General features: G+C 40.8%; 2 protein-coding genes across 3 annotated transcripts in view; one reads left to right on the forward strand and one right to left on the reverse strand.

The window, feature by feature from the left end:
• LOC137274272 (large ribosomal subunit protein eL31-like) overlaps positions 1-15841 on the reverse strand; it is a 329417-nt gene that overhangs the window by 193387 nt on the left and 120189 nt on the right. The gene's annotated exons all lie outside the window — the stretch shown is intronic.
• On the forward strand, positions 1660-15360 carry LOC137274269 (transcription factor ovo-like homolog lin-48). 2 transcript variants are annotated; one of them, XM_067807380.1, is made up of 5 exons: positions 1660-2177; positions 8252-8613; positions 9260-9365; positions 9977-10156; positions 14050-15360. In XM_067807380.1, the coding sequence occupies exons 1-5, from the start codon at positions 2000-2002 to the stop codon at positions 14400-14402; spliced, it is 1179 nt and encodes a 392-aa protein (XP_067663481.1). In that variant the 5' UTR covers positions 1660-1999; the 3' UTR covers positions 14403-15360. The 2 variants fall into 2 exon arrangements, with proteins under 2 accessions (XP_067663481.1, XP_067663482.1); XM_067807381.1 differs by lacking the exon at positions 1660-2177 and adding an exon at positions 3589-3777.

A 15841-nucleotide genomic window follows, 5' to 3' on the forward strand; every position in this document is an offset into this window, starting at 1 on the left:
GGTGTAGCGGTGTAGCGTTTTTGTGTGATGAAAAATAAGGCGTGAAGTCAACAAGTCAACCAATCCACAAAATCCCCTCTTACGACAATCACAGGTTGCCGGGGACCTGTATCCTTTACCAGGACACCCCTAGAGTCGATTTATTAACACCCGAGTAAAAGCTCTGCGCGTCAAGTGGAATAAATATCATCACTCCATTTAACGCTGACATAATCCAATATACTCAAATCGGGTATTAGGATTATGCTGCTCGACTGTTCCTATCAATATTTCTTAGTTAAACGGTATACACTGGCCGTCCACATAACATTTATACAGTTTGCCGCACGCAATGCAATCAGGCTTAACAGGTACACATGGGTCTGTGTATATATAAACCGTTACTCAAGCCGGAGAGATTTCCTTTTGTGGCATAGATGTGTACTTACACAATTATTATAACTTTCAGCATGGGTTTACTGAGCGGAAAGACATCAGCCAAGCAGAAAAGTCTCATGTCGGGCTGAACATTGCGAACACATTTAAACGCATGTGTTTTGCCATTGTCCGAGAAACAGGATCAGTCAACTGTTGAATTATTCTTATTCACTGATAGAACAAATTGTTTTTGCAGTTGTTGCAGGAAGGTATACTCTTTCGATGTACATTTAGTACTTATAGTTACACATGTACTTGAGAACAAGGAACGCTAATTTTAATTGGGTATGACCGTAGTACGTTACAGGCGTTTTCACTAAAATAAGCATTAAGTAACTTGAACCCCAAACGACATAGTTTCGAGAAATTCGAGTTGTTTATAAACGTGATTTTCTGAATTTTAATTATAATTTAAGGCTTGCACCACATCGGACTTTCGTAACAATATTAATACGCTTGATGTGTCGTGATATGACTGAGCTACGACTTTTCAGCTGATTTTTGTGTTTGCCGTTTGTGGTATTTATTTATTTTATTCATGCATTCGTTTTAATATACATCTGATATTTAATACAGACAGTTTAAGCCTTGAGAGATTAATATGAGAGAGAGAAAGTAAGAGAGAGTGACAGTGCGAGAGAATGTAAAAGAGAGAATGAGAGAGAATGTAAGAGAAAGGGAGGAAGAGAGAGAGGAAATGAAAAAGAAGGAAGAAAAAGAAAGTAAGATAAAGTAACAGAGAGTGGGCGCGAGGGAGAGAATGTTAGAGAGAGGAAGACAGAGAGTGAGAAGAAACGGGAGGGGAAGGAAGAGAGAAAGAAAGTTAGCGAGAGAAAATGTATAAGAGAGGTAGGAATACAGGGTGGACATGAGAAAAAAAGAAGAGAGAAAGAGAGAGAAAAGAAAGGGCGAGAGAAAATGTATGAGTGGAGGAAGAGAGAATGAGAGAGGATGACAAAGCGAGAGAGAAAATAACAGAGCGAGAGAGAATGTAAGGAAGACGGAAGAAGAGAGGGAACGAGAGAGAAAAGTAATAGAGAGGGAGGAAGAAAGAGCGAATGTTGATTTACTAAAATAACACACATCCAGACCGATCCCTATAACAAATGCTACGAATTCGGTTTCAATGCTATTTTGATAATCTCACTATATGCAAGGTGGGGAAAAAACTCGACACGTCCTGTTTCTCAAAATACGGTTATCTCTACTTCGCTTGCGTTTACAGTTATACTGTGCTGGTATATACGGGTGAATGGCTACCGTTGGCTACCCACCCCTCTCATCCTCGGTGGGTATCTCGGGTAACTGTACACTCCCTCTATAATAGCGGTGTTCCCTGTACCAGCTCACAACCTCGCCAAGCTTCACGGCTCTAACTCATTACTGTTTCCAACGGCAAATAGCTTTAGTGCATTACTTCGTAATATTAGAATCCTTCTTACCAATATTGCTAATCGGTTTAATGTTAAGGCCTGTAAGTAATCAGCTGGGAGTACTGTTATTGACATTTGGCTTTGATGTGAAGCATTGCAGTGAATGGATACATTCGAGTGTTGAGGACCTGTGATTAAATGTCCCCAAGATGCCGAAAAGTTTTTTGATTACCAAATATTGTCGACGTCGAGTGACGTACCGTGGGGATGACGATGACGTTGAGAAGACGAAGGATGTTGCAGTCACTCCTGTACGGTGTAGGACATATTCAGATGCCCCTTCCAGTGATACCAGTCACTCCTGTGGTGAGGTACCACCAACTTTAGGTAAGGTTAATTAATTTTGAAATATTGACAAAACGCTTATCAGGAAAGCGATGAGAGAGAGAGCGATGGTGATTTAAAATTCCCTTTCTTCCTTTTCTCTCTTGCTAGGTTTAGTGAGCGGTTGTTTCTAAGCGCCGTATCAGTAATTCTGCAGCTATTTGCGGCCATTATATAATTACCAGACAACAATTACTTTCTCTTAAATCTCACCTACTTCTGCACGATTTCCTCAACTTTAATCCAGCCGATTGTGTAAGATGATGTTACAAACGATAAAGTGGTTTATGGATGATGTCTTTGAGTTTCGTGTTGACGCCAAATGCGTCTTCCTTTTCCTTTTTTTAGTAAAATATTGGTAAATCAATATCAGGAATTATGCACTCGTAAGTGTGTAGTATTCTCCTGAGCGGTAGCACCCAGACGAGATGTATGCCAAACCCAAAAGTAAAGTGTCTTTTAACCACAAGAAAAGTAGCCCTCATGATTGGTAGAGCCTGGGTAAGCAAACACTCCGACGATGAAGGCCTATAGGAATATGTATTAGCATGTGGCGAGAACTGCACCATAGTGGAAATACACACGTCATCGTGGAGATATACAAGTTATTGTGGAGAGATACAAGCTGTTGCAGAGATGTACAAGTTATTGTGGTGATGTACAAGTTATTGTAGAGATATGCAAGTTATTATAGACGTACACAAGATATTGTTGAGACATTCAGGTTATTGTAAGGATATACAAATTGTCATTGGCGTTACATTACCATATGAATTTGGCCTTGTTCAACAATGTAATTAATCTACCAGTATTTTTAGGTTTCAACTGGTTACGTTGTTATTTTCTAATAAACTCAGAAACACACCATTTACAATCATCAGTCACTCGTGTTTGTCTCAAGAGGCGACTAACTGGATCGGGTGACCATTTTCGCTGACTTGGCTGATGCATGTCCTATTTGAGTAGATTGATGATCTTGATATGAATCCGGTCCAGACTCAATTACTCAGAGACCTCGTGTGGCTGGAATATTGTAATCGCAGTGTAACCAGACAAATTAGACAAATGGTCAGAATGATGCAAGAAAATAGGACATTGTTGTCAACTTGAAACTTTGCCTGAGACAGTTTTTGGAGCAGGGTGTGCATACGTAATTTAATGTAATGTATTGTTGGGTATGGACACAAACTGATGAAGGAAGAAAACATAACTAAACCCTCCCAACAAACTACAGGGCTAAAAGCATCATACGGCTGCTGCTGAAGATCGTGCTCATCCTCCCATGACTCTAAGCGAACCACACAACAACCGTATCCATATCAAGCCTTGAAAGTCATCTTTCTGTTCTATAAGCATCACTCCCGTATACAGTCTAGTCATTGGGATGATCGCACCGGGGTATAACTTCCCAGGGTATATGCAGCGGGGTGGTTGTACCCAACTGTGTGCCACTGTCAAGTCTTGTAAGGACGGACTGGAGCGAGTACCATCCATTGAAACAGCCTTTCAGCGAGTTCACGTCTCCATCTTAACTAACACGTGCAGCTGGCTATGCTGTGATCCGTCTGATGATATTCTCTAATCTGACCATCTGCTTGTTCCGGTAAGAGTCTAGCCCAGAGGGAAAGATGCCGATAATTTGAGGCATAAATAATTCATAAAGCACTATCGTCGTTTCGACAAAGACAAATCTGTTTGGAAAGAGAGGGGATAAGAGGTGTCATGTACCCAGTGAGGCTTGCTAATCTGCAACAAGTAGTATTGATTCAGCTCACTTTCACGTCAACACCACAAAGATATTTATGTGAATGCTTAGATGGTGTATATGTGCTTGGTAGGATCCCCACGTCTCACACGATGAGACAGTATATGCGTATCTTATAGCCATGCACTGTATGTATACATGCACAAAGATATTAGCACATGTGCTTCGTCTCACACAATGAGTCAGGAGATAAACTACCCTATGAGAACTTATAGTTCTGCTTTAGCTGACATATAGACGAAGAAGTGCACTGCTCTTTTATAAAGCACTGCTCTTATATACAAGCACTGCTCTTATATACAAGCACTGCTCTGATATAGAAGCACTGCTGTTATATACATGAATAATGAATCCACCAGCATATACTTCCATGTGCATGCACTCTTACATATAAGCACATACGGATTTACATTGTAGTTACTCTTGTATACAAGCACTTCTTCTGCATACATGTACTGTTCATACACTTGCACTTCCTCCATATACATGCACTGCTCTTGTATACAAGCACTTCTCCTCTATACATGCACTGTTCATACACGTGCACTCATCCCATATACATGTACTGCTCTTGCATACAAGCACTTCTGCATACATATACTGTTCACACACGTGCACTTCTCCCATATAGATGCACTGTTCTAGTATACAAGCACTTCTCCTACATATAAATCTGTTCTAATATGCGCGCACAGTTCGTATGTCATGCATGTGTATGTACATGCACAGTTCCTGGAGATATGTACTGTTACGAGCACCTCTCATCAATTCATGCACTGTACTTTAACTGTAAGTTTAATATTCATGAAATGAATCAGATATATAATTGTTCTTCAATATACACAAATCACAAAATAATCTTATTCCTGTAAAACCGCACTACAGTTTCATACTGCACTTGTCTTATTACACTTCTCCAACGTTTATATACTCCTGGCCTGTATACATACTTATTACCATTCTCTAATATACACGTATTGTTATTACTCTCTGTTCCTTTATGTAATAACTGTTCTAAACTAGCACACTTGTTATATACTGGTCTGAGACACTAGTACTCGTACATGCATGTAATGATGCTGCTTCTACTGATGATGATACGCCTTTCACATGTATATTTGCATGGCTTTGATAATCAGATAATGCTCCAGTTTCAATAAAAGCATTTGGATAGTTGTCATCGTCACAGCTCAGTATCACTGAGAACGGATTTTACACTTCATCTGAGCGTTTATTCATGGATCGTTATCACCTCCAACGCTGGTAGCGTTAGATAGCGGTTTCACAAAAAACAGGAAAAAATGCGATTGAAAATATTCTTTTTTCCGAAATTTCTTAACGCATTGTGCTTCAAACTTAGCTGCCAGCGGATCGTGGTCTCAAAACTGAACATAGAGTAACAGGAGACTTTAATGAATTCTTGAAGGGTTTACACCACGACTGGTGTAACAGAGAAGGGTCTTTTCTTGACTGGCAAGATGAAAATTCCATTCACAGGCGTAATGTTATGTGCCCGCCGCTGTCGGATAAGAAGCGAATCATTCTAAGCCATTTTCATTACGAATTTCATGATTATGCATAAACAAACATTTTACAGGTTTGTGCTGCAACCTGAACCTGAAGCTATCTAATTTACTACAATGTATTTTCTATTATGCTTTAATGCGAGGCGCGAGATATAGCATAATGACCTACTAAGTGACAGGAAAGTGACAGCCTATGGCCTTCTTCAAATCCCAGGTTGACAAGAATACCAGCTGTTGGTCTGTGATAACAGTAACAACCAATCGCTTGTCACATATGGGATAACATAACGGTTGTAATTCGAAACCTCCAAAGTAACGGCAAAATATGTCCATTCATCTCTTTCTCTGTGGAGATTGGGCCAAGATCAGTACCCATTGTCATCGGGTAGCATCTTATCCTATTAAAAACAACGTTATTGTAGGCATAAACACCATCCTTCAGCCGTATCTCCGTTTTCTGAATGAAAATCGACTCAAAAGAAGTAACACGAGACCAACTTCCTGTCTTTTCTGATTCGCACGTCTAACGGTGGTCCATGGCCATTTTCAGCCTGAATATCACACGTATACTTATATGCATTGTTATCGCACGTCAAAGGGGGGTAACTTCAGCGTAGACCACACGCCTCACCTTTCCAAACGCCAGTCCTTGTCAAGAAGACCTGCATGCATCCATTATTAAAACTGACCTCGAGATCTCGTCTCATTGTCATGTGACCGCGGGATGCCAATCCCCGAATCATGTTGCAAGTGGCGCTATGTAACTGTTTTTGCAGCCATTCAACAATAGAGTAACTGTTCATTCATAAGGTCACGTGGTTTCCATTCAGTATTCCGGTAACAATAGGTCATGGGCGCTGTCTGGTCGTGTGAATGACGTGAATGAGTAAAGATGGCCGGTCACATTCCTCCACACCTTGTCAAATTGTTCTATGTTTGCCGACGTTGGAGACACAATGAGAAAAAACGGGTCATCGTTATGGGGCATTCGCGAATTAATGAAGTCTGAGGTGCTTCTGTGATAGGTCAGAGGGTTAAGGTTTTCCGTCTGTTCAGGTGTTATGTTATGGGACGTGATTCTATGTGACAGGTGTTGTTGGGCAGTGTTTATGATGCTGCACTTAAAAGATGCATTGCACTGTTTTTACGTTTGTTTTCGTTTTTTGTTTAACACCGCACTCAGCAATATTCAAGCCATATAGCGGCGGTCAGTAATACTTCGAGTTTTGACCAGACAATCCAGTCATCAAAATCATAAGCATCGATCAATGTAACTGGGATACGGAGACATGTGTGGAGCAAGTCAGCGAGCCTGATCACCCCATCTCGTTACCGCTAGTATGGGATGATGAGACCAATTCTAACACAGATCTTCACGCGTGCATCGTTATATGGTGGTGTGACGATTTATCAGACGAAGGACAGAAGGTGTTGGTAAGCTCACAGTGAGCTGATTCAAAAGTGGTGGTTGGAAGATGGTAAGGTGGCGCCGTCGGTTGATGTGACGTGATGAGGAGACTGGTATGTGTTGTCCTTTATGTGGTGTTTAGGTGTGGTGTAATGTTGAAATAACCAGTTTGATGTGACGTGATGAGGAGACGGGTATGTGTTGTCCTTTACGTGGTGTTTAGGTGTGGTAATGTTGAAATAACAGGTTTGATGTTGAGGACGGAGAAGATGAAGTGTCCTGTATGTGAGGATGTGATTTCGAGAAGGCGGTCGTCACTGCAGGAGACTCGGATGTAGTGATTGAATAGAAGGTGATGATATAATATATTCACCCAACCCCACCCCACCCCCACCATATACATGTACTACTCGGTTAGAATTGATCTTCACTAATCAATGCTTGTCGTAAGAGGCGACTAACGGGAACATGTGGTCAGGCTCGATGACTTTGTTGGGACATGTCATTGCATGCGTAGACGTTATTGGTCATTTGATTGTCTGGTCCAGATTCAATTACTTACAGACCGCCGCCATATAGCTGTAATATCGCTAAGTGCGGCGTGAAACTAACCTCACCAACATGTATATAGTTATAAGTACATTTACACATCCACTGATATCTGTCATCTCCTGTTCTAAGAGAAGATAACCACCCCCATGCTGCAGGGAGCACTGGAGTAGCCTAGTGGTTAAAGCTTTCGCTCGTCACTCCGAAGACCCGGGTTCGACTGCCTTCCATGGTTACAATGTTCGAACCCGATTTCCTGTTTTCCCTGTCGTGATGGAATATTGGGAATATTGCTAAAAGTGGCGTAAGACCCAACGCACTCACTCACTCAAGTTGCATGTTCACGTGTGCTGCGCATTCCCCTCCTCACTTTGGTTACTGAGTGGGCGACAAATACCATCCATATATCAACCTTTATTGTATTGGTGACTAATGTCCATATACCCAATCAAACAAAACAAAAAAAGCCAAAACATACAAATCACAACAAAACAGAAAATTAAAAAAAAGACGCTGAAACAGAAAAACGCCATGCTCAGCCCTGCACTAATGTCTCAGTAAATTCCTATTTTTACGTGTTATGATGTTTACCACAGATGTCGCATAGAAGTGGATATGGGTAAGCTACGTTTCCACAACGATGGTTTACACTAGTCTGGGTTGGCAAGCCTCTTTGATTGTCACTCCTTAAGTGCCATTTTGAAGCTGGTATGACGAAGAGGAATCCTCTTTATGGATAGGCAACTTCTTTATTGCAATAGATTTGATTATAGGTTATTATTTGATATAGCTTAGCTTACCATTTACCCTCCGTCCATTTTACTTACAGATGAAAATGTACTTCTCAATACACCTGTGTCACTTGATCTCAATAACAATCACGTGGAGCCCTCCCCGGTCACAGTCTCGTCTTCCCATGACAAGAAGCGAATGTCTCCTCAGCAGCTGTTTCCCTCCCACTCCCCTGAACGTTCGTCATATCTGAGTCCGCCGACATCATGTGGTATTGTTACGCCACCTCACGGATCCGTCCACGGGTCCTTCAGCACCTCCCCAACTGCATACCCGTGTTACTACAGTCCGTATCTCCACCCTCCGCCACAGCCTCTACACCATATACAGCACCACTACTACAACCGCGACGACAGAGTGGAACACAGAATTGTCACGTCACCTGCCCCAACTATACAGGTACCATCTCTTTACCATCTTTAGGTCTTTGATATGTTCTTTAAGCAGGCACCATAATTTATTGTGTTGAGTTGCCTCCCTTAGCTGTGCCATGAATCTGTCGTGGTGAGTTTGAATCCAAGATTCATCATGATTATTATTTCCGTTCCTTGGGAGTTTCTTCTAAGAGATTAACAAGCTCTAAGATAGACTTGTTCCTAACCTTTTCCATACACTTTGTCATTTGACTTCACCAAATATGACTTTAAGTACGAGCACCATACTCATTGTTTTGCCACTGGTGCCTTTGTCTTACTCATGGCACAATATTCTATGTTAATTGTCTTTGCTACATGTGCCCTTGTTTCACACTTGGCGCCATACCTTATGCTCATTGTCTTTGCCACGTGTACTTTTCAGCACCATACTCCTTGCTCTTTACCAAAGATGAGTTTTAAATGCCAACATCATACTCCTTGGTCATCGACTTTAAAGGTGCGCTACTTAAGTACCATAGTCCATATTTGTTGGCTTTACCTAGAGAATCTTTATCTGCTACGATAAATTAATTATAATACTCCGTGATATAACTGATATATTACCTAATTTCTTTGATTAAACATAATGCAACGATTGCTTGAATGTTGACATGTTATTATTCTGCCAGCACCTGACAAGTGGTGGTGTAGAGGTCATCAACGGCGGCTACGGCATCAAGAACCCTTTGCTGGGACAAACGACTCTACAGAAGGAGATAACACTGTCTAGCTGTGGTGTGTATATATTTTACGTTGTAGGTGTACAGCTCTACATTGTAAGTAAGCGCGTAAGTAGTATGTGTACATGTGTATGCCGTGTGTACATCTGAATGATTTGTGAATAGCAGTACAACTGATGTGTAAATTTCTATGATGTGTGCATTCGTGTATTTAAACTGACATAGACACGAACGTACACACATGGTGAAGAAGTTTTCTGTTCTAAACGGGAGAGAAAAACTGTGAATATTTTTAACGTATTGCCAAAACACCAAGTCATTATACCTTAATGTAAAGTGGGTTCGTCCCTCACCTTCCCCAACGCAGATGCAGATGTTTCATTTCACCTGCATCGAAATGGTCAACAGGTGGTGCCTATGTGGTTACCTAATGCTGTTGGTGCTGATGATGTCAGATGGAGAATGCGCAGGTAAAGGTCATGTTGAGGGGTGGTCACTCTCGGTTTCCATCCTTGTGTTAGTCGGATGTCTGGCTATTCTGGTTAACATTCCATTTGTCTGAAGGTGGTGTCCCACTGTTTCATTTGTGTAGCAAGTAAGATGTAGTATCATTGTTACTGTTCCTCAGCTGAAAAACGTTAGTTGGACAATTTGACTATTCCCCAGGTTTAGAGAACGACAACGAAAGGTACGCATGCCGGGTTTGTGGCAAGCTTTTCCCCCTTCAGCGTCATCTGAACAGACACATCAAGTGTCATAGTGACGTCAAGCGATACCTGTGTACTTTCTGTGGCAAGGGTTTCAATGACACATTTGACCTGAAGCGGCACACCAGGACACACACAGGTAGGTCAACCCAACAAATCGTCTCATAATCCAAGCTATCCTAGAACAGCAACAGATTAAGAGTATGTGTATGTCCTGGTTGAATAAATGAACCCTGAACTTTAGATTCAAGACATAACTATCGTTCTGATTGCCTCTTATCACGTCGCGTGCCGTTATACCTCATGCGCCAGAAAACTACCCATGGACACCATAAAGGACGTCATCAAGCGGTAGCAAAAGGTTGGAAGATCCGGATGTACCACGTGAGAAGTTGAGCTGCCTCTTTGAAGACGTCTGTATAGAGAGACAAAACTCAATAATGTAAGCTTCAACTTGGTATTTGGCAGCAGCGATGACTGCCTTTAATAAATACGTGATCCTTTCGCGGATGCAACGGCCCTCTTGTTAAAACGCAAGATTGTGGAATGAGGAGTCTGTGTGAAACAAATACTTCAAAAACGATCGTTTTAATATTACTCTAGTTATTCTGTCATTGCATGGTGAAAGTAAGGCATGTGTTGTAGATGTTTTACTACCACCCTCACAGTGCGTCCTGTGTATTATAGGAATGTCCAGGTTAGAATAATTTTTATTGATTTTCAGCAACCCATGCTTGTCGCAAGAGGCGACTAACTTGATCAGGTGGATAACCTCATTTACTTGGTTGACACATGTTATCGTATCTCAGTTGCATAGATCAATGCTCATGCTGTTGATCACTGGATTGTCTGGTCCAGACGTTATTATTTACAGCCCGACACCATATACTGGAATAGGTGGAATATTGCTGAGTGCGGCGTTTAACGACAAACCACCCAGCCAACTATACCAGACATAAGGGCCATATCAGATAAACCATAAGGCGATGGTGGGTTGAAGTGGGGTCATATAGTGTTCAGTTTCATTTGAAAACTTTGAATGTGTCTTTGATATGCAATAATAAGAGATGGGCTATAATCAAGCTTAACCCGTTTAGGTCTTACCCAGCAGATGGTATAACTTGCTTACACCCAGTTAATCTGTAGTGAGTGAGTGAGTTTTATATGGCGGCGGTCTGCAAATAATCGAGTCTGGACCGGAAAATCCAGTGATTAACAACATGAGCATCAATCTGCGCCATTGGGAACCGATGATATGTGTTAATCAAGTCAGCAAGCCTGACCACCCGATCCCGTTAGTCGCCTCTTACGTGCATAGTCGCCTTTTATGGCAAGCATGGGTTGCTGAAGGCCTATTCCACCCCGGGACCTTCACGGGTCCAGTTCATGTGTAATTCTGGCAGGCAGTAAACAAGCACTCTGAATGATGGTACATAAAATTATTCTAAGAAAGGGTGAACTGGGCCTTTTTACTGAATTCCTAATGCGTGAAAAACATTAGGATTATTAAATTCCTAAAGCATGAAAAACAATTATAGGAAACACCATAGCAAAATCTAAATATACAAAAATCTAATAATCAAGCATTTGATACAAACTTTGACTCGCAAACATCAACTTGACTCGAGTTAGATTGGTAGGTCTCATCCACAGTCGGCGATTAATTCTCAAATTCCCTATTCAACACACTTTATGGAAAAAGCTTCTTTATTTCGAAGACAGACGATGGTATCCATTAAGGCTATACGAAACTGTATGTCTCAGCTTCTAAAATGCCACTCAAACAAACTAAAACTTTTACGTATTGTGCTTGACGCCAGTCAGTTGACTGACTCTACTTTAGTTCTGGCGTTCTCGATTGTAGTTTACAGATGACGAGTTGATATACAAACTACTAATTTATGAACACCTTGATTGTTATCTTTGACATCAAAGCATTTTCAGAACCATGACGCTTGCATGTGCATCCTAATAGCGTATAGGTATTATCCTCTTCGCTCCATTATCCAGCTCTTTGTGTAAACATTTTGGCCCTATGAACTTTCATTTACGTATTTACAATCTAACATAACGCTTGTTGGTGAAGAAAAATGTCTGTCGACACCTGTATCCAGTGGCTGTTTTGTTAAATTATACATCAGTAAGTAATTCTCATATGTATGTTTAATCATGAAAACATCAATGCCCTGTTGCGTCGTTGCAATGCTTCGCTTCATAGTCTGATACTCTTTGAAGACAGTAATGGAAAATGTTGCATTTTTTGCACCCCAATAAAGATAGAATTTCTGCAATCTGCATTACACACAGGGCGATATGTAAACTTGTCGCCAGTGCCAGATTTAATAATTCACTGACGGATGCTTGGATGACAGAAAATATGTATTTGGGGAGCTGTTGTGATATAAAAAAACTGCTGCATGTCCACAGTGATTTCAATGTGGGAGGATGCTTCTCTGCATCTTTTGTGTTGGACAAGTAGGCAGAACTAATTATTGAATGATAAATCTGCTAAGTTGAATGCCTCGCATTCCATGGCGTGTATATCAAGTGCATTAAATAACGATATGACAGAGGACCGTGGAATGATATGACAGATGTGGCCTTGCGCGTCGACCTTCTGTCTTGCACTGGAGTGTGGACTGACATAGTACTGGAATAGCAGACACTGGACATGGAGACGTGTATCCCAGCAGCACGATATCTGTTACAGTATGGTAATGAAGCTAAATAATATAAGGTTTTTTAAGTTTTAGTCATGCTCTCCTCCTTGAATCGCAATTCTCGAGTTAAAGGGGTTACAGATGTGTGTCAGAAGACAGCTCTGTCAACTTGTACTCAAGTCATTTACATGTTTCTCTGTCCACCATCTGTTGCTGTTAAATGTGTGTCCGTTAGCCCGTTAATTACACACGGACAATGTCACAGTGCCACAACTACACCATAACGTTATACTTCAGTATCACAGAAAATCATCAGATCAACTGCAAATGGACAGTTCTCGTTTAGACCTTGCAATGAGCGAGCGATGTTACATATTAAATCATGGCCAATACTCAGTGCCTTTTTCACGATTGAAACTAAGTTCGTAGATTGACTTAGTAACAACGCTGAGGATTCCACATTGGAAGTTGGTAGATTAACTTAGTAACAACGTTTAGGGTTCCACATTGGAAGTTGGTAGATTGACTTAGTAACAACGCTGAGGATTCCACATTGGAAGTTCGTAGATTAACTTAGTAATAACGCTTAGGATTCCACCGGCATAAGAGACATGGATGAACTTTCAAAACTACCAATGGCATTTATGATAAATGCTGTTCTATAATACCATTTACCAGGTTAGAATCTGTAAAATAAAACATGCAACAACGGCTGTAGGCTATTTGGACCTTACGAAAGAAAGAGATGTGGGTATCACACATTTGGGGAATCGAATCAAAATAGATTTTATTCACTACTCTAGTCCTGAGACTTCTTGACCACACACAAATGATGTGACATGCATAACATTAACTACATACGTAGTGTAATAGTGACGTCATGAGATCAAGATATAGCTAATTAACGGACTGAATATATCGTTAAGTAAAGTAGTTATAGCCAATGAATTTTACTAAGCAGAGTTCCAATAATCTAGTCATGTGGTAATCTCGGGTGACTTTAGAGCAAGATGTGTTAATTTGCATGGAACAAGATCCCTAAACATATCTCTATGTCACTTACTATCTGCTCTGTTAATAAATAGTCACTATTTTTTCCACACAACTAGTACATGCTCAATGCGCTGGTATTTATTCCCTCGATCTTTGAATTGCACATCTCATGATCACTCTCAACACCCTGAGGACCATACAGCTCTTGAAATTACTAGTTATTGCGGATTTCCCATCCTTACGATGTACCCATTCACAGCGAATAACCAAGAAACATTTTGGTCGCACGATGTGACTTAATGAATCGGTAGCTTGTTTGTCAAAGACTCGGGTCACCACCATTGCTGTACATGGGATCTATCGATTTCTGTCATTACAGGTGTACGCCCCTACAAATGTTCCGTATGTGGCAAGGCATTTACCCAACGATGTTCCCTGGAGTCGCACTGTAAGAAGGTTCACGGGACTGACCAGTCATACGCTTACAAGGAGAGACGGAACAAAGTGTATGTGTGCGAGGACTGTGGTCACACAACGGAGGATCCAGCTCAGCACTACCTCCACTTGAAGAACCTCCACCCGAACAGCCAAGTCCTTCTCAAGTTCTATGACAAAAGACAATTTAAGTTCTCCGACACCAGCCTCTCCAAGCTGATGTACACGTCCATGACGACGGACAGACCAGGACAATCCCTCATCACCACCAGCCCAGATCTGGACACTCGGAGCTGATGACGTCCCGAAAAGTGTTGTGTGTGTTTTGGTGTGGTTTGACAAAGGCCTTGTTGACTTGAAGTTCATACTGTGTATCTTGATTTTGTGACGTGGGTAGGATGGATTTGAGATGCTGGGATCCCCATGAACCAATCTGCCTTAGCGCTGACACAATCGCAACGGAAAAGGATAAACTGCTACAATATTTGTCCAAGAAAACGGTGATAGTGATGTGAGAATAAAAAAATAAAACAAAGAAAAAAGCATTTGGAGTCAACTACAGTGCGATTGATTTATGTGAAACATCTCTATCAACTGAATATATATTATAGGAACAGTAACTATTGTATGTGCTAAATCCGGCTGACAGATAGAGAGGTTCGACACAAGGCACAGATTGACGAAGCAGTCTAAAAAAGGGCTTTGTCTTTAATGAGTCAGCAAAACTGGACAGTTATACAGTTGGTTTAATCAAACAAAGCCCATATTAAATGAAAATATGATAAGAAAGTTTTGAAAAGTGATCTTACGACGCTAATATCACTTAGTGAAACGGGGCACCTTAAGATCTTACTAAAACTGAATCAGTGCATTATGTTTTATGACTACTAGTAGGTTGTTTCGTTAAAAGTGCCTAGTTGTTCACTAATTATAATTAACTCGTTTGACAACACTTACTAGTGTGACCCTACTCCTGAAATTTGATTAGATATATTTTACAAAAGGTATTACTGTATTGACTTGTACAAAGTTGACGAAAATGCTGTTGGTCGTATTTTTAGAAATATTTTTCATATCAGTGTTTATGTCAGTGGCGCGTGCCTCAAACCGCCATTTGCTATAATTATCTGTGACATTGTACACGTACCTGTGACAGAATACAGGCACCTATGACAGTGAAACAAATATACGTATCTTTGACAATGTCAGTACACGTATTTGCGAAAATAAGATAGTAAAAGTATGCATGACCGAGTACTCGTATATGTGACAATAAGGACATTCGTACATTGTGTCTGTAACAGAGGGAGGGATATGTATCTGTAGCTGCATGTATCAGTGAGTACTCGCATCTGCGACAGTGAGATATATATCTATTACAAAGAATATGTCTGTGACAGGTGTCACTTCTGTGACAGTGAGATATATATCTATTACAAAGAATATGTGTGTGACAGGTGACACTTCTGTGAAAGTGATATATATATCTGTTATAAAGAATATGTGTGTGACAGGTGACACTTCTGTGACAGTGAGATATATATCTATTACAAAGAATATGTGTGTGACAGGTGACACTTCTGTGAAAGTGATATATATATCTGTTATAAAGAATATGTGTGTGACAGGTGACACTTCTGTGAAAGTGATATATATATCTGTTATAAAGAAAACATGTCTTTGACAGGTGACACGCCTGTGACAGTGAGAGAATACACGCATCTGCGATGGGAGAG

This window comes from Haliotis asinina, chromosome 2 (assembly GCF_037392515.1).
Source record: "Haliotis asinina isolate JCU_RB_2024 chromosome 2, JCU_Hal_asi_v2, whole genome shotgun sequence".
Lineage (NCBI taxonomy): Eukaryota > Metazoa > Mollusca > Gastropoda > Lepetellida > Haliotidae > Haliotis > Haliotis asinina.